The following is a 19,373-nucleotide window of genomic DNA, read 5'->3' as shown; positions in this document are numbered from 1 at the left end:
AAGAATCAAGGCTCCCATTTTTTTTTTGTGGGTGGGGGGGACTCTTGCACACATTCACACACAGAACGCCAAGTGTCACAGAAGATAACACGTCCAGCAGGTAAAACCAATTACAATCCCAAAATGAGTTTGATGATCTCACTAATGACATTTGTTTTTGTTTTCTTAAAAAAGAAAAGTGACAGACACTCTTTTCCTTGAACTCGCAATGCAGACATTTCCAACACATTATTAGCAAGAACAACAACAAAAGTCTCTACCGGCAACTTTAGTAGCAGCAGGCAACATGAAACTAACAGGGAAATTACGTTGTGCCTTCTAGACCCTAAGACATTTGAAACACACCAGCTTTGCTTTTTATTTTTTCTTGCAACCATGAGGGTTAGGAGCTTATTTCTGCTTTAAAACGAAGCCTATATAGCAGGGGTAGGCAACCTAAGGCCCGGGGGCCTTCTCAATCCAGCCCACAGACGGTCCAGGAATCAGCGTGTTTTTACATGAGTAGAATGTGTGCTTTTATTTAAAATGCATCTCTGGGTTATTTATGGGGCATAGGAATTTGTTCAATATTTTTTTTCCAAAATATAGCCTACCACATGGTCTGAGGGATGGTGGTCCGGCCTACGGCTGAAAAAGGTTGCTGACCCCTGCTATACAGCATGCATTGCACACTGCGCCTATAACCCTGTTGACCTTGTTCATCAGCATCACTACTCCCAGTTTTAAAAAGGGGGCCCATTTCACCGAGCTTCTTCCTGCACTATACATGCCCAGGGAGAAATTAGAGCAGGTGAACCATGTCGTGTGTGTCCATTAAAATCAAGAGTGGTCTTTACATTAAAAGATTCTAGACTTTAAAAGGGAGAGGCCTTTAGAGCTGAGCTAAACCTTCAGCCTCGACAGAGGAAGTTTCATTAATAGCTTAATTAAGAGATAATATGGTTAGGCTCTTCAGGGACTCCGCAAACAGATCCACGGTGCTCCACAAGGTTGCTTGCATCCATTTGTCACTGATTTTTCATTTTCAGCACCTATACTGGGATGGCTAAACTCACCCACAGCCAATCCAGGGAGGGGGAGCCCCCATGCCAGCAGTGAGTGTGCCTCCACACACTGCCCACATCAGCTGATTCATGCTAACCAGCTGAGACAGGGGTGGTGCTCCCTTCCCATTCATCAGACAACTGCTCTGATGACCAAGGAAAATTTGTAAACCCATCAAGGCAATGGGCTACGTGAAGAATGATACTAAGTAGTACTAAGCCACAATAGCTAGTAACCACGATAACCTTATTCTCCATGAATTTGTCCAAATCACCTTTAAAGCTGTCAAAGTTGGCACCTATTGCAACATATTGTGGTAGCAAGTTAAGCAATGCCCTGGGTAAAGAAGCACTTTCTTCTGCCTGCCCTGAATCTTCGAACATATATAGCTTCATTGGATGGCCCTGATTTCTAGTATTGCTTGAAATAAATTGCTTTACAATTTATTTATGAATAGGAAAATTATGAATTAATGTCATGAAATGATCAGTGGGAGACATTTCTCGCCTTATCTCACAGCACTCAACTCAGTAAGGGGGACCAGGACAGCCAGAAGGGAAAGTATGTACTTCTTCACACGTGTGATTGGTTCAAGGTATTATTTCACACAGGATATGGTGATGGAGAAAAAGGATTTGAATCAGTGGTTCTGATTTTCTCTTGAAAATTATTGAGGGTCTTGATGGACCACATCATGATTTTTCTGCCTGTTGTAGCTAGAACCTGTGTGGCTTTACTTGTGTTTTCAAAGGGATGCCACAAACCACCTGAATGAAGCTCATGGAACACTGGAGGTCAGTTTGAGCACCGCTGGACTAAGTCATGAAACAAGCATATAATATCAACAACAATTAGGTTTAAGTTTACTAAATTCATACGTTGCTTCCCACTAGTTACAACTTCAAAATTTATATCAGGAATAAATAATAGAGTAAAAAATATATACAAGCATGTAAAATGTATGGTGTGACAGGATTTGAAATTAACAGGACACCATGCACATTTTGCCCCCATAATTCTCCATTTGCGAGCACCTCAAAAAATCAGGGTGCCATTTTTTGCACCTGGCTGTCACTCCAGGATTACTGAAATGTGCTTTGAAGCCATTAAGGATAGGCAATATGTTAAGGAGTTTAACAATAAAGAGTAGAGTGTTTTGAAAACTGAAGTACGGTACCAATATGTTTATGGGAAACACAAAATTAAACATGTATTAACAATTTCTGCTAAAAATCTGATATTAGCAATGCGTCACTTATGTGAACTGCATATTAGTTCATGCTTATCAAAATAATAAATAAAAAGTGTTGCCGACCAGTGGCGACTAGGCATTCTGTTTTGGCACCCACAATCCAGGTCCCAGAAGCCATTTGGCTCTTAGCTTTTCTATCCCAGTTTCTAACACTGTGGTGCGAATGTGGTTTGTGATACCACTTCATACAGTCCTGGCTTCCCTCAAAGAATTCTGGGAGCTCTGGCTTGTTAAGGGTGCTGAGAGTTATGAGGAGAACGCTATTTCCCTCACAGTGCTACAATTTGCAGGGAACTCTGTGGGAAATGGGGGTATCCTAACAACTCTCAGCACCCTTGACAAGCCAGAGCTCACAGGATTCTGTGGGGAAGCCATGAATGACATCATAGTGCTTAAAATGTATGGTGTGAATGGGGCCACAGGATAGAGAAGGATTGTGCCCAATGGTGTACACACACAACTTTGAATATCCAACAGTGGGAGCACACTAGATGCGAAGCAAATGGTAATGTGTACATAGCCACAGACCAAAAAAACAACACCACCAAACCCCTCTTCAAAACGCTTCAACATCTGCAGTTTACTTTTCAACCAGGTTTTGAAGTTAGCATGCAGGAACCCTAACCCATGGCCTTTCAAGAATTTCTTTAAAGGCCAACAGCTGGATTGGCGGGAGGTGTGCCGAGCAAACGTTCTGTTTTGTTTTAAAAGATCATCACTGAATGATATTTTTCTTCTTCTGAAGAAAGCATCAGCCCTTACAAAGTTTCAATACTCTAGTGGCTTCTTCTAACTCCCCCCTCTGTTGCGAAGCCAGTTCAAAGAGAACCATAAAAAGTCATCCCAACATATTCTGGAATGGACAGAGCAAGGCTATAAAAATACCACTTATTTTGCCCCTCCTGGGTCTTATTACAGAATCGCACAAAAGCTTATAAAGAAAACCTTCCTTTAATGAACTCTTGGTGCAAAGGACATTTCCATATGTCCGCAAGAGCATGCAACACATTTTTTCTCATCCTCAGCATTTATTTCCTGGCGAGGCAAGGTTTCTAGATGAGGCTTTAAGCCATTTGAGGAAATGAAGGCATTTATTGCTACCTTTCATCTTAATTAGGGTGGCCACTTATGCATCATCCAAAAAATAAAAATAATGACACAGATTTGCATAGGCTTATTTATATGTACAAATGCAGATGCAAATTCAGAAATACTTTATTGCAACAGATATAAAATGGGGAAGACTGCAATCAGGTGGCCTGCAAGTCTGTTCTGTCTGCATCCAGGTGCTAACTGCTGATGGACAACGTTGAGCCCTGCTCTCTCTTTTTAGGATTAGTTAACTTTAAAAATTAGACTTCAACCAGACAGCCCTACAAATACAGAACTCCATGGAAGAGAGAGTATTGTTCTCTAGAATAGGACAGATGGCTACCCTAATGAAAACCAATGTAACATTTATATTTTTCTCCTCAAATGTGAGTCTTGGTGGACCACTTAATGATTTGTAGCAACTTTAATGTGCTGTGCGATTTTCAATTGTATTTTTAATGCTTCCTTCATTTCTTATACATTGCATTTTATTTCAGGTAGGTAGCCATGATGGTCTGACGCAGTGGAAATAAAAATAAAATATCTGAAGAAGTGTGCATGAACACAAAAGCTTATACCAGAACAAACTTAGTTGGTCTATAAGGTGCTCTGGACCATTTTTTTTCCATTTCAGCTGCATTTTATTGTATTGTAATTTGAAATTCCATAGAATATTTTTTTTTAATATTGAATTTATATACCGCTCTATACCCAGGGAGGTTCACAGAATAAAATCAGAACATAAAACCACAAAATGAATAATAAAAATTAAACAACAAGCCAATACCCACCCCCCCAAAAAACACGTTTTAAAAGGGCATAGGATGTCAATGAAATTTAAACTGCAATGCAACCACATACAATGTAAGAAGTAAAACTAGAAATAAAAATACTATTAAAAAATCAGTATGTAACGTGATGGATGTGCTATCTCCTATCTTCAACCACAAATCCAAAGGCACACTAAATGAAGCCTACGGACTACTGGTGGCCCTTGGACCATAGCTTGGAAAGCCCTGATCCAGATTGTCCTGTTGCGGTTGCACGGTTTTACTTGTTTTTATAATTGCAACTATTTAATTTGTTTTTGTAACTATATGAGTCTATTATTGCAAACTGCTTTGGGACCTTACAGGGAATGGCAGGCAGGAAATCTTATAAACAAACAAACAAACAATTGTATGTGGCTTCTTCTGCACTATACATTTCAAATAGTAACAATCCACTTTCAGTAATTATGGCTCCCCCCCCCAAAAAAAAAAAAAGTTATGGGAACTTACGGGTTTTCTTAAAATTCATTAGGAGGCCCCTATTCCCCTTATGGAGCTATGTTACTCGGAGTGGTTAAATGGTCAACCCCTCTTCATAGGGAACTCTGAAAATTGTAGCTCTGGGAGACCCTACCCTGCTAGAACTTCAGCCTGTAGCATTTGGGTCTCTGTGCTGATGCTCCTCATGGTGAGCTACCTGAAATCCTATTGGGGAGAACCCATTGTTCCTGAATCCTCCTCTGATCTGACTTGGCTGTAACTCCTGGTCATACCTGGAACTTTTCTGAATTTTCAGAAGAATTCTGGCCTTGCTGATAAGATTGTCTAGTCTTGCTCCAGGCAACTCTATCAAGAATCATAGAATCGTGGGGTTGGAAGAGGCTCCAGGGGTCATCTAGTCCAACCTCCTGCAATGGAGGGACATCCCCTTCCTTCCTACCTGTTTTCAAACCTATAGTATTACCTTTCCTGGAAGCATTAATGCACAGGCAAGGTTTGGAGGAGGAAACTATAAGTAACCCTCTAGAGATCTACTCCAGCGCTTCCACCAACTCTGTTTCCAATCCTGCTAGAACTCTCATATCAGTTCCCAAAATCCTTGGCTGCCTACAGCCCAGAAACAGAATTGCCAAAGACCTTAGCTCTTAACACCCCCAGTATTATTACCATTGTTCACATCTTGTTTACAACATGTTCTTACAAGCGCTCTCTCTCCTGCTCTCTCTTGCTCTCTAACCCTCAAGGTAGTTCAAGCATCATTTTGGCTTCTTTGCAACATCCAAATTAGCCATGTGCCATGTCAAGTCTGAACTATCTGCAAAATGCACACAGATAAACACAGATCATCTCATCTCAACCCAACCAGCCTTGCCAGATGGCTCCCCGAACTCAAGTTTAGTAAATTTTGCAACACAAAAGGATCTGAATTTATGCTTCCCCTCATATGTCAATTTAACCTCCAGCACAAAGCTTTTGAAATAGTGCAAGGATGCCTAACATTTTCCATATGGCAATGGCACAGTGGCTTTTAATTGTACCAAATGGTATCACTCTAGGATAATTACCTTGGAATCAAGCTTTCTGCTAGATTATTGGCCAATTCACTAATCTCATCACCACGGCACTCCTAATACTTTCGGAGACTCTTTGATGGTGAGCATCTACACGGCATCCTTCCCAAACCAGAGATATCAACATAGCCTGTGCGCTTTCTCTAATTAAATTATCTCTTTACGGCAGCCAAATTTCATTAGGCTGTTAGTCTCCCTGTCCTTTGATCATGCAAAAGTTTGGGGAAATTTGCAACCACACTTGGGTGTATATGTAACAAGGAGACATGATTCACTCTGTATAAATAGCAAAGAAAAACCTGACACAATGGCCTGTTCCACCGGTATTTCTCCATGTCTACTTTATTTTATTTAGAACATACAGACTAGAGCGGAGCCAAAGTTCTCGAGACAGTTTTTTATTTTGAAAAAAAAGAGAGGGTTGTTTTCCACCCTGGGTGGGATTACCATGTTGAGCAATGGCAGCAGCTTTGTTGTGTTCTTTCTTTAACTAATTGCTCCACCATGTTGTTTTAAAATGCATAGTTGCATAGGGTGAGGAGGGGAGAGAGATGGCAGCCCCTACTGAACAGGGTTGCAAAACTTTCCCAACTATCCTTCTAGGATTATCCTGACATTGCATCTTTCAAACAGGGACCCTGCAGATGGGTATCAAGAGGCTGCCAATTGCAGCTACATCACCGCTTGAAAGATCGCACCCCCAAAAAAGAAACACTGATGCTGCAACCAACAATTATTACAGTTAAGCACTCTCACCCCATGCTTTTATTTAAAGGATCTCTCCCACCCTGCCCCCAGAAAGCCAAAAATACTGTCCCAATTTGGTGGCTTCTGGGGAGAGGGGGGCATAATAGAAGGACAGCATTTTTTGCTCAGTGCTAAATACAGATACAGAACTGTGCAGTACATTATTTTAAGTGCACAACACTTGCAGCAAGCAGAAATGTGCCTCACTGTACTGTGAAATACACCAAGGCTCTTTTATTTACTGAGGAGTGTCTACCTTGCTTTATCCCAGTGGTTTTCAAAGTTTCTGACTTCAGGGACTCCTTTCCACATTAACTAAACAGCCAAGGTAACCACTGGCATTCAGCACTAAACGACTGCATGTTGCAAAGGATTCTGGAGATATATCCTAGAGCACACTCTCTGCTCTCCTGGGTCTACAGGACTAGTTAGTTTAATTACTTGTGTTCCACTTTGCTATTAAAATAATATACATCCATTAAAAACAAAAACAAAAAATCAGGGTGTGGTAAGCTTCCATAAAAACAGCCAAGTTAAAACTAGCTTTGATTTAAAAAACAAAAAGTGCCAACAGTCAAAACAGAAAGACAGGTAATGAGGTGGAACTCCACTGGAAAGGAGTTCCACATTTGCAGCCCCACCAATGAAAACATTCTACACCTTGCTTGCCGGGTTTCAGTGTCTGGACAGAACAGACAGCACTGGCCTCCAAGGCTGACCTCAGACAGGAACTTATGGGAGCAGCAGTTTCTGAGAAGACCTGGATCCTAAACCAAATAGGTCAGGAGTCAGGGACCTCTGGCCCACAGGTCAAATGAAGTCCTCTCCCCAGAGCCCCCTGGGAAGGAGGAGTGATGGTTAAAGCACTGAGAATTATAGCTCTGTGTGTGGAATAGGAGAATGTATATAGTGAAGTTGGGGCCAGCAGCAATGTGCTTTGCTGAAGAGCATTGCCTACGATTTTATAAAGGATGTAGGCTGATGAACCGTTGTCCTTTGGACACTTTAGCTGGTGCTTCTATGTTCTGCTTGTTGCGGGTGGGGGGGGGGAATCCCATTCACAAGTACAAAATGTAAGAGTGGAGCAAGTGCTTAGAGAGGAACTTGGCCAACTGGGAAACATGACTCAATCATGACTCTTGGTGGGTGGGGATCTTATCAGATGAAGCATGAGGTGATGCTGGTAACCCAGAATGACCCACTTGCAGCAGATAAACTTGTAGGATGCTCAGGGTTTGCCAAAGGTTTTGGGGGTGGAGGGACATGCTGCTATTATTAAATAATCAGAAGCCAGATTTTTTTGCCAATCTCCTGCAAATCACCCGAGATATACCAGTAGATCCTGGTCTACCTTCTGTCTCTTTGATAAAACATAAGAGAAACAGTGGACCACTGATTTCTCTTGGACCACTTAGTGTTCACTAGTGGATACGATTCTTGCCAAAAAGATGCTGACCTAGGTGGGCCTTGGCCTGATCCATCAAGGCATCCCTTAACTTCAGCAAGATTATATCTACAGGATCAGTTAATGACAAAGCAACCATTTGTTATTTGCAAAGCAAAGATACATATTCAGCATCTCTTAACATTTAAAGGCATCTGTGCACAGCAGCTTTCTATGCTGATCTCTTCAGCAGTTTGACTGCTGGGTCATCTCCTCCAGCACCTTCCCATTGACCAGCAGGGGCTCGATTTCTCCAGGGTTTCAGACAGGGGTCTTTTCCCAGCCCCATCTGGAGATGCCAGGGATGGAACCTAGACTCTGTATTGGAAGCAACAGAGCTATAAGCCTTTCCCATATTGAGGCCAGGATGTTTTCCTATGATATACTTGGCAAACTGAAAAAGGACATGAGTGCACAGGAGCATAGGAAGCTGCCTGAGATCCAGTCGGTCCATTGGTCCATCTACGGTCTACACTAATCAGCAGCAGTCCTTCAGGGTTTCTGGTGGGGTCTCTCCAAGCTTTATCTGGAGATGCTGGGGACCAAACCTGAGACTTTCTGCATGCAAAGCAGATTGCTCTAGCACTGAGCTACGGCCCTTCCCTTGGAACCACCTGGAGAACATGCCACGCAAGTCTCACAATAGCCCAGCATGAACAAGGGTAACTACTGTGGTCCCCTCCTCATGCTTTGGGACCACAAAGTCCAACCAACCATCTCCAACCTAGCCAATGGTTTTCCAACAGGCAACATCTCTATCAGAGTTGCAGGCAGAGGTATTTTACATCAACTTCTATCTAAACTTTTTTCACAAAAACTAGAGATGCCGGTGACTGGATTGCCTGCCGAGCCATGTGCTTTGGCACTGTGCTACAGTTTCTTCCTGGGGAATCTAGGTGGAAAGGCTTCCCTGAAGGTTAAAAAAAAATCTGAAAACCACTCCTAAACAGGAAGCATTTCCAACTTTGCTCTACTTGGACCTGTTCCCCAAATGTGGCAATGCAAATTGGGGTGGAATGTTAAGGGAAAGCAGTGTTGCAAAAGCCATGACACTGTTCCAGCAAAACTCTGCAATTCCTACAGAAAGTTTCTGCAGCATTAGAGGAACTGAAGAACACACTATTCCACTCCCCCGCCCCATACCCCACTTCCCAAGACAGCATCTGACACAAGATACATGCCTACGGTGGAATGGTAGAGGAAATGTTTGCAATCTGTTATTGGCTTCCACAATGGCCTAGGCCACATGTAATGCTAAGCCATGGTTAATACAAACATAGGCTTATAAAACCAACAATAAACCATGGTTTTGTTCACAGTTCATAAACTGTGACTAAAATACTGAGGAAGGTTCAGAAAATCAAATTAAACAATGATTTAGGTTACGCTTGAACCTGCCCTATATGTGCACTAGGACTTAAGTACTGTATACGGCAGACGATTGTATATGGCGGAGGACTGTATACGGCAGAGGATTGCAAAGGCCACCCAAAGATAAGACACACACCATTTTCCATACAGCAGCCAAATTAAAATGGGGGAGGGGGAACGCACTTCCCCAAAAGACACCAATAGGACAGCAACACACAAGAAAGAAACCTAGGAACATTTGTTATGGCTTTGAAGAAAAAAGAAAATTGAATTAAGCAAATGTATTATTTAAAAGTTCTCCCTGGCACTGAGCCCAACACTCAGGGTAGGGGGAAGAAAGCATTTACAAATAATGTAGCTTTGCAAAAGAAGAAGTAGTAGAAGTAAAAATAAACAGCTGAAGAAAAGATAATCCATGCACAATGGCAGGAACTTCTCAGTTTGCTTTAGATGCAGACTCGTTTGTAAAAATAGCAGACAAATATTGTTCTAAAAGTCTATGTGAACTTCAGCCCTAGAAAATGATTACACATAGGAAATCAGAATGAGGGGGGGGGAGTAATTGACAGACACAAATGGTCATGGGTACCACCATATATAGGTACCAAAACATAAGCTCTCCAATTTACTAAAAATTTTACCAAACACAGCAAATACACTACTCACACGCAAAAGAGGTTATCAGTATGTTGTGTTCCAAAGCCAAAGATTGCTACAATTAAGTTTGTCTAATAACTTTCTTAGAACATAATTTGTTAATAACATTCTTAGAATCTTCTTAGAACCTGGTGTGCAGAGCAAGGTGTTCAGAATTAGACGCCGCACTCCAGACGTTGAGGACACCAAGCTTAGGGGAGGTGTGACATCAATGTTAGTGGAGTACATTAGAAGAGCACCAGCTTTGCATGTAGAATGTCCCAAGTTTAATCCCTGGCATCTCCAGGTAGAGCTGAGAGTGTCCCATCTGAAACCCTGGAGAGTTGCTGCCACTCAAGGAAGACAACACTGAACTAGATACACCGGTGCCCTGATCCTGTATAAGGCAGCATCCTGTGTTCTGCAGGTATGCAGAGGCAATGACATTTATTCCATCAAGGGTGACACTCCTTTAGGGCTGATCTGTTGGGAGTCACGTGCCAATGTTGGGTAGATTTGGAGTCAAAAGTGGTTAGATCCCTAGCTCAACTCTTGCATCTCCAGTCAAAAGATAACTCAGGTGGTGAGGAGCAGGGGGAGACTGGATGTGGTCATGGGTAGCCATATCTAAACACAATAATGTGGTCACTCAGCATCATTTATTATTATTTAGACAATTATAAGGGGGGGGAGGATCAAAACTTATTTCAACCAGGAAATATTTGAACCTCTATACCTATATCCATTCTTAAGGAAATCAGCCCTGAGTGCTCACTGGAAGGACAGATCCTGAAGCTGAGGCTCCAATACTTTGGCCACCTCATGAGAAGAGAAGACTCCCTGGAAAAGACCCTGATGTTGGGAAAGATTGAGGGCACAAGGAGAAGGGGGCGACAGAGGACGAGATGGTTGGACAGTGTTCTTGAAGCTACCAGCATGAGTCTGACCAAACTGCGGGAGGCAGTGGAAGACAGGAGTGCCTGGCGTGCTCTGGTCCATGGGGTCACGAAGAGTTGGACATGACTAAACGACTAAACAACAACAACCTGCAGAAGAAATTACAATGTTGTCGTGAGAAGAACAGAACTTCGAAAGAATGTAAGAGGAGCCTGCTGGATCAGGCCAATGGACTGCCTAGTTCAGCATTCTGTTCTCACAGTGGCCGACCAGATACCCCAATGGGAAGCCTACAAGCTGGATGTGAGAGCAACAGCACTTCTCTCCTGCTGCTTCCAGCAAGGATTGTTCAGAGACACAATGCCTCTGACAGTGGAGGTGGAACACAGCCAGCATGGCTAGTAGGCATTGATAGCCTTGCCCTCCATGAATTTGTCTAATGCTCTTTTGAAGCCATCCAAGCATAATTTTTTAAGGAGAGTAAAGACAGGCTGGAACGTGTGTAGAGGAGGGAGACCAAGACGATCAAGGGTCTGGAAGCCAAGCTGTATGAAGAATGGTTGAGGGAATTCAGTATGTTTAGCCTGGTAAAGAGGAGATATGATAGCCATCTTCAAACATCTAAAGGTCTGTCACATGGAGGATGAAGCAAGCTTATTTTCTATTATTCAAAGTGAGTGACCATCACTGCCTCCTTTGGGAGCGAGTTCCCTCATTTAACCATGTGCCAAACCTCCCTTCCTCAAACCAGGTGATGAAAGTACAATTCTTACTCCATTTATGGAGTCCTTCCACATGAACCAAGCCTTATTCTTTGCATGTTGTTTTAAAGCAAAAGACATTAAAATTACAACACAATGTGGTGTCTGTGCCTCTGGATGACAAGTCGTTCCACTCCCAGTGTGGTGTAGTGGTTAAGAGCGGTAGTCTCGTAATCTGGGGAACCGGGTTCGCGTCTCCGCTCCTCCACATGCAGCTGCTGGGGGACCTTGGGCCAGTCACACTTCTCTGAAGTCTCTCAGCCCCACTCACCTCACAGAGTGTTTGTTGTGGGGGAGGAAGGGAAAGGAGAATGTTAGCCGCTTTGAGACTCCTTAAAGGGAGTGAAAGGCGGGATATCAAATCCAAACTCCTCTTCTTCTTCTGCCAACAGCAGAAGCATCCTTGTTCTGGAGCCAAAGCTCTGCATAACTTTAACTGATGCCGTTCTTGCTTTCTCTACTATTTAATAAATCATCCCTTTCTTCTAATCTGGAGCAAAACTGCATGCAGATGCTTTAAAATGTCACCAAAGAACCACCAAGCCTCTCGATTCCATCATTTGCGTCAAATCTTCCACTCCAATAGAAGGATATTCTTATGAAATTCCTGGGAAGCTAAGTGTCTAATTACTTAGACACCCTTAAGCATTTCCCTCCCTTTAACACTTCCCTGTCCCTATTAAATAAAACTCAAGGGGATAATATTTCTCCAAAGGCAATATGTTTTTGGCATCTTTTTTCATTCCATCTGCTTGAACTGTCTACCAAAAAAGCAATGAACAAAGTTCCATTTCCAGAAACTTTGAATGCAGACCAAAACCTACAACCTAGATCTTTGAGACACTTTGGAACTTTAGTGCACACGCATACAGGAACTTGCTCAATTCAGCTGGAGCATTAGGAAGTAAACATAGATCTTAGTTACTTATTACAATTACTCAGTTAAATGGGTGAAATTAAGGCAGTGAATTATGAGGGCATGGACACTGGATTCCACATCCCACCACAGAAATGGCTTTTTACACCTGGGATTTTCTGAAACTAAGCATGTGCTCTAACACAAATACATGCACAGATCCCAAGGGCATCAAAAGGAGAGTTTAGAAAATAATATCCCTTCCCTTCTTATTTCATTAAACCACAAAATGGGTTGGATTCAGAACAAGAGCTAGTCTGGTGATGAACCCTATTCACACTTAGGTAGAGCAGATTCCGCTGCACTCAATGGGACTTTCTTCCAAGTTGAGATGAACAGTATTGCACTGGGAGCAAACTGTAGGCTGCAAAAGCTTTGGCCATAATAAAAACATGTTAGCCTTTAAAGTGCCACCCAACTCTTTGTTGCTTTGCAATAGAGGAACCCAATCCATACGCTTTGGAAGAGTACAGCTGAGCACATTCATCTTGTGAGGTAGCAAAAATGTATGGAGATTGGAAAGCACATTTGACTTTGAAATAAATATTTAAGTATTTCAAATTAACATCAGGATCCACATATGCCATTAGTCTATGGTTTGCCCTGGTGTTTAAAATACAACTGCTCTCCAAACAATATACTTTGGATTTCCTTTCCATAAAGATGGTTAGTAGAGTTAGTAGAGTATATTAATTACACATACCTGAATTATTGTATTTTTTATGTTTTTTTGGAAGCTGCCCAGAGTGGCTGAGGAAACCCACCCAGATGGGTGGGAAATAAATAAATAAATAAATAAATAGTATGACTCAAATAGCTGGAGGTAGGGGGAATACATTCATACAACCTAAAAATGAGTTATTTGGCTAAGAATCAGACTCCCATGCTGGCTCAATTTTAAGTGACGGCTTTCCAAAATATACAGTAACTCTTAAAGCTATCAGAGCAGGAACGTTCAATATAGAGCAGTTTCCCCCACCTCCAATTTATGCGAGCAATAATACTCTCGCACTACTAAAAGACTGGACAGCAACTTTCCTTTCACCTAATAAGAGTCCTGATCAGGGGCTGCATATTTTGCTCAGAAGAAAGTAGCAATTACATTAAACTTGGTCACATACACTTTGAAAATAGCCTCTCACCAGGTTACCTATGGCGAGTAAACACCACCTCCAGATGACATGGCACATAAAGTTTGCAAAAGATGGCTCTTTTTAATGCCAGCCACAACTGATGAATACAGGTTCACTAAAATGAATGTGGACTACAAACTTATCTGGACGTGTTTACAAGGCTGCTTTCACAAATGGTGGTTCAATTAAACACTCATCCCACCCACACCCACCACAATGGAACTTGCTTGCTTCAACCAGAAACACAAGGTAAAATAATCTCATCCAATCAGCAGGGTGCAAACAAAGTGCTATCTTTTCTAATGACTCAGCAGTGTGCAAATGGCAACAGCTCCAGAGTGCAAACCAAACAAAGTATAAGGACAGACATTAAAGTGTAAGAAATGAATCATCGTATAGACTGTCACTGAGTCATTATCTGTTCGGGACTAGGACCAATATCTGTTATTACCAAAGACTTTTTACAGTGTTGCCCTGATCATTCCAGCAACATAAAACAAACAAACAAATGAAACCCTTCTCTTATTTTTTATTATCAGAGTACAATCTTAAGACAGAACTAAGTTTTGATCCAATGGGGGGAAAGCACCATTAGATCTGGGAAGCTTCAATCCACAGGTTTACCTTAGAGACCAATAAACACACAAACATGGACACACACAACTTTCTAAGACCTCCCCCTGCTAACTATGAAAGGCTCTTCCCCAGGTCTGTTTTGAAAGAGAAGAAAAAGCAAAATCCAGATGTTCAGGAAAAGCTTTTTTAAATAACAAAACAAAAACTCTTAAAGTACTTTTGCAACCAGCAAGTACCAATCTGGCTGAGCAAGGAAGCAGGCTTACTTATGAGTAAGCCCGACTGCGTTCAATGGGGTTCCTGCCCATTTAAGTGTGCAAAGGACTGCAGTCTGAAGCAACACAATCCCCTCATATCTAAGAGCACTATCAAGGCAAAACAGCGTGCAAAGCATATAAACAGCATTTTTTTAAAAAGGGAAAGATAGATTGCAGATGTTTAAGCAACCAAAAGAACAAATTGGGACACTCAGCAAAGCCTTATGAGAAAGTATCCCATCCGGCTAAGAACTCTAGCGGGGTTGCGGGCACTGAAAAAGTTGGCTTTGGGAAGCAAAATGACAAAATGCCAGACAATAAATGAAACCACCTCTCTATTCCTATCTCTCTCACACACCAGGATTCTCCTCATCTGTTTTGGTTTCTGAGGACTTCTATAATGGACACTGGAGAGAGAGAGAGAGAGAGAGAGAGAGAGAGAGAGAGAGAGAGATTGTCCATCTGCCCATCCCATTCCTGAAGAGCCATGTTCTTTTCAACACAGGGAAGCAAGGCAGCCGCCTTTCCAGAGCCTGCTTCTGCCCTGCAAAATTGCAACTCCTTCAAAGGGTGGGCGCACCGAATCAACTCAGAAGGCTACTCCCAAAGGCGCAATAACTGAAAGTGGAGCGGGGGCGGAGGGGGAAGATAAGTTTTCATCCTAAAGAGCTCCAACTCAAAGAGAGCCTAGTCTGGAAGAGGTTCAAGCTAGTTTCTGCCTTGATGGTAAGGAGGGGAACAAGCTGGGTGGAAGGAGGAATCGGGAACTCACCCTGGAACCAGACAGCCTGCAAAGAGCCCGGTGCTGGCAGCCTTGCTGAAGTCCTAGGCTGCTGCCTCCGCTGCTGCTTCCACTGCCAGAGTATTTCTGCTTCACCATCCAGTCCTCCAGCCCTTTCCGAGCCAGCGAGGCGTTCACAGCAAAACTATCACCTGGGGAAGGAAAAGGAAAGCCTCAAGTCAGGCACAGTCGCCACCCTGAAAGGGATCCATTCAAGCCCTCCATCACCACCCCACATACTTCTTTACTTGCCCCCAAACTACCTGCCCCAACCACAACAAAACGAGAGAGAAGGGGAAGGGGAACAGGGAGCAAAAGACTCCGAGAACAGAACCTCTCCTGAGAGCAGAGAACTTCTCTGAGCATCCGCCCCAAAATCACCAAAGCACAAACTTTTTCTCCCTTTCCTTTCTTCTTTTTTTTTACAGGGGCAAAAAGTTGGGGGGGGGAGAGAGAAAGCAAAAAAGGATGGAAGTTCTTATGAACAGGAATAATAATAATTATAAAAACAACATACCTTCTGGGCTTTCTCGAGGTTTACAAACAGCAGCTAGGAAAATCCAGGGTTGGGAGGGGGAGAGAGAAAATAAAAACGAGAAGATGGTTAGAGCAGAGTCTTGCATATACGCAGATATCTAGTGAATTCTAACCAAGACCTAGGCTCCTTTCCCTCCCCGCGCCCTGTAAACCGTGCAAAAGAACTTACCATGTTTTGAGTGAAGTTTCCCCATCTCTCGGCATGGATCTGCAAACCCGAGGGCATCGGGAGTGGGCTTCAGGGCTGAGCTGGGGGCATCACTGCCTGCTTGTTGGCTCTCTTCAACAACAACAACAACAACAACAACAATCTCTCAATTCCAAGAGGGTCCCTTTCCCTTCTTCTTTTTAGAAATCCATGTGCTCCGACCGTCCCCTTTCCTTGATTAAAGCAACGATGGAAAAGAGATATGGGCGGGGGGGGGGGAATGCACAGAGGAGCAGATCTATAGATAGATAGATGCACACTTGCAGCAGCAGCAGCAGCAGCAGCAGCAGCAAAAGCAGCTCTGAACTCAGCGCCCTGGCTGCGTCTCTCTCCTCTCCTCTCCCTCTCGACTCAAGTCTCGCTTGTAACAGAGGCGGTTACAAAAGACCTTACTTCACCCACCGGGGAACATGATTGACACCTCATTGAGATTAGACCACTTGCAGGCAGCCTCTGGATTCCGATTGGAGCGGGGCGGCACATGAAAGGGAAGAAGGATCCTTTTGGAGTCTCCAAAAAAAATAAAAGGAGCGGCGGCGGCGGCGGCTCCTTTGGTGTGTTTCATTTCCAGCCAGGCGCAGGCAGCAGAGCTCAGAGCCATAGAGGGAGGCCCCATTCCAGAGATGTCTCTCTCTTTTTCTCTCTCTCCCTCCTCACTACTTTCTTTCTCTCTCTGTGCGTTTTTTGTGAGTTTGACTAAGTCCCCCACCCCACTTCCCAATGATCCATCAGCCCCCTGCAACTTTTTGGGGGAGGCCACTCAAGGAGCAGTTCTGGGCGTGCCTACTCGGAAGTAAGTTCAACTCGATTCAAAGGGCATTGCTCTCGAGTAAGTGGATGTAGGCTTGCAGACTTTAGTCTTTTGTTCCCGCTTACTTGGGAGTAAGGCTTGGTTTCTGAGTAGACACGCACAGGGCAGGAGGGGTCGTCAAGGAAGGGTGGGTTTTATTTTATTTTTAAAGCTATTATTACTATTATTCCACCTTCCCTGAACCCCCCAAATGCTGCTTACAATATATTTCAAGAAACGCAAAATGCACACAAATGCAGCTGAGGAAATGAGGAAACACATGCACAATTATAGTTATTTAAATAAATAACTCATTTTGAGGAACTGTTACATAATAATACATTGGTCTATGTTTTTACATTATTCTTCATAATAGTGCTTACACAAAAATGAGCGTTGCTGGTAGTGTCTTGGAGGAGGCATGCCACCATTTTTTTAAAAAAAGATATTTTGCAAGTTTATTATTAAAAGTACATGTTAAGAAGCACAAGCTAATATAAGGAGAAAACAATGGACAAAAACAAAGCACTCAAGTGGGAAACCCTGGTTGTAGGGTATGTAGCTTATCACATTTTTCTACATTCATAAACAGGGCACCTTACACTGCAATGGACATAAAATTCAGGATTATATGGCAATCCCACACGTGCTTGAGTGTACGCCCCACAGAACTAGGACTGCACTGTGTAACACAGTGTAAACGACTGCAATTTAAAACCATCGCTGTAACTTGAGAACACAACATTTTAAAATTATTCTAAAATCTGAGAAGCATAATTAACTATCACAAAAAACCTGTTGAAAGAGAAAGGCACAGTGAGTACAAAACCACACACTTACAGAGCATAAATTAAAGGTGTGTATATAGGCACACGCACACATATACATAGTACTTAAATAACTGCTGTGGAAGCCCTCTATCTCAAGGTATGTGGGAGGCACTCAACTACAGATCCCCAGCTGCAAAGATCCTAGCTTAGTGCTAGAGCATCTCCTAGGTCAGCTAAGACTCTACTGGCCTGATTCACGCATCTTACAGATTTGTTTGACATTTTCAGTGTAATGCCATTGTTTCCCCCCTGTACACAGCCTTTTTATGTTTTATACAAAAGTGTGGTTTATAAATGTTTTAAATAAATAGTGCCCAGCTAAACCATGGCAATGTGTATGAATGTGCCTGTGTGCGCGTCGGTACGCATGGTAAAAACTGCATTTGCTTCGTTCTTCATCCTTCTGTTTCTGTTCTACCTGGAGCTGAGCCATGCTTTGGCCAATGTTACATGTGAATCTGGGCTTGTGGTTTGTCTTCCCCAGACAATGGGAACCTTGGGGGCATCTTGTGGTTTGTCTGGGGCAAGACAAACCACAAACCCAGGTTCACACGTAAGGCTAAGCTTTCAGAGTAGGTGTGAAGCAGTCATATTTTACTGTGCTTTCACACATGGGCGTAGCCAGGATTGTTTTTGGGGGGAGGAGGACTTTGTTGGGGGGCAGAACCAACATGATTGGACAGTTAAGTATTTCTATTGTTTTACTTGATCTAGGGAGGATAGGTGCCCCCCTGTCCCCCTTGGTTACGCCTATGCGTTCACACTTAGCCATAGTTTGGCTTAGCATTCCTCACAAACTATTGTGTCAAAAATACTGTGCTAGCTGGACCTGTAGCCTATAATGCACCTTCCTGTATTTCACAGGAAAAAACACTTGTTTTATTTTTCTGTTACAAAATGGTACACACATAAATAATCAAATTTGATATGACTGGCAAAAAATGGGTCACTGAGGGGTAAAATGTTGTTGTTTAGTCATTTAGTCGTGTCCGACTCTTTGTGACCCCATGGACCAGAGCACGCCAGGCAGAGGGGTAAAATACTAAACCTATTTTACAGTACACAACAATGTAAACCACCTCAGAGTAAACCAGCTCAGATAATTCTTCAGTAAATCAACTTGGAAAACACAAAATAATAACAGTGAGCTAGGAAAGACCACTATTATGCATTCTCAAGAAGTAGCTTATTCTTCATTTTAATTTGTCTCCATGTTTTCCAAGTTTGGCCATGAGCGCATATGTGGCGTTTATAAATCAAAATTTATTCTCTCCCTGGGCCTGGGCATACAGTTGTTGATGAGGACTCAATATACTTAAGGATTAGCTCCAGGGTTAATGAAATATACTCAAGAGTCGCAAAGTGATTTCATGCTCTTTATTCAGCTCATAGTGGTGAGGAGGAATGAATGAAAGTCCCCTCAAAGTATCTGCTTTATATACATTATTTACACAATGGGCTGCACATGATTGGCTAATTCCGGAATTCTACTGTAAGCCAATCAGGTTGTGGATTCACTTCTATCTGGAGCATGATTGGGTGGTTCCTGCCAACCAATCATATTGCTGCATTGTTCTAGGACCAATCAGACTGCTGCATTCTGAATCCTATTGTTCTAGGACCAATCAGACTGCTGCCTTTTGGATCCTATTGTTCTAGGACCAATCAGACTGTTGCAGTTTGGATCCTATTCAATTCAGTACATATCACCGTTAACAATCCAATTTTCAGATCAACATTTTAAAACAAAACTAGACGTT

At 42.7% G+C, this 19,373-nt stretch overlaps 1 protein-coding gene across 3 annotated transcripts in view; it reads right to left on the bottom strand.

The window, feature by feature from the left end:
* NKD1 (NKD inhibitor of WNT signaling pathway 1) overlaps positions 1 to 17,198 on the bottom strand; it is a 122,474-nt gene extending 105,276 nt beyond the window's left edge. The window contains exons 1-4 of one of the 3 annotated variants that reach the window (XM_083750524.1): positions 17,167 to 17,198; positions 15,955 to 16,166; positions 15,766 to 15,798; positions 15,240 to 15,400 (exon numbers count right to left, since the gene is read on the bottom strand). In XM_083750524.1, coding sequence (XP_083606650.1) covers positions 15,240 to 15,400; positions 15,766 to 15,798; positions 15,955 to 15,979 — 219 coding nt within the window. In that variant the 5' untranslated portion in view covers positions 15,980 to 16,166; positions 17,167 to 17,198. Of the gene's footprint in view, positions 1 to 15,239; positions 15,401 to 15,765; positions 15,799 to 15,954; positions 16,894 to 17,166 lie in introns of those variants that run through there. The other 2 variants (XM_083750525.1, XM_083750523.1) reach the window with 2 other exon arrangements.
* Between the last annotated feature and the right edge of the window lie 2,175 nt (positions 17,199 to 19,373).

The sequence above is a fragment of the Podarcis gaigeae genome, assembly GCF_964106915.1.
Source record: "Podarcis gaigeae genome assembly, chromosome: 8".
Taxonomy (NCBI): domain Eukaryota; kingdom Metazoa; phylum Chordata; class Lepidosauria; order Squamata; family Lacertidae; genus Podarcis; species Podarcis gaigeae.
This window is presented reverse-complemented; position numbering and strand designations above follow the sequence as displayed.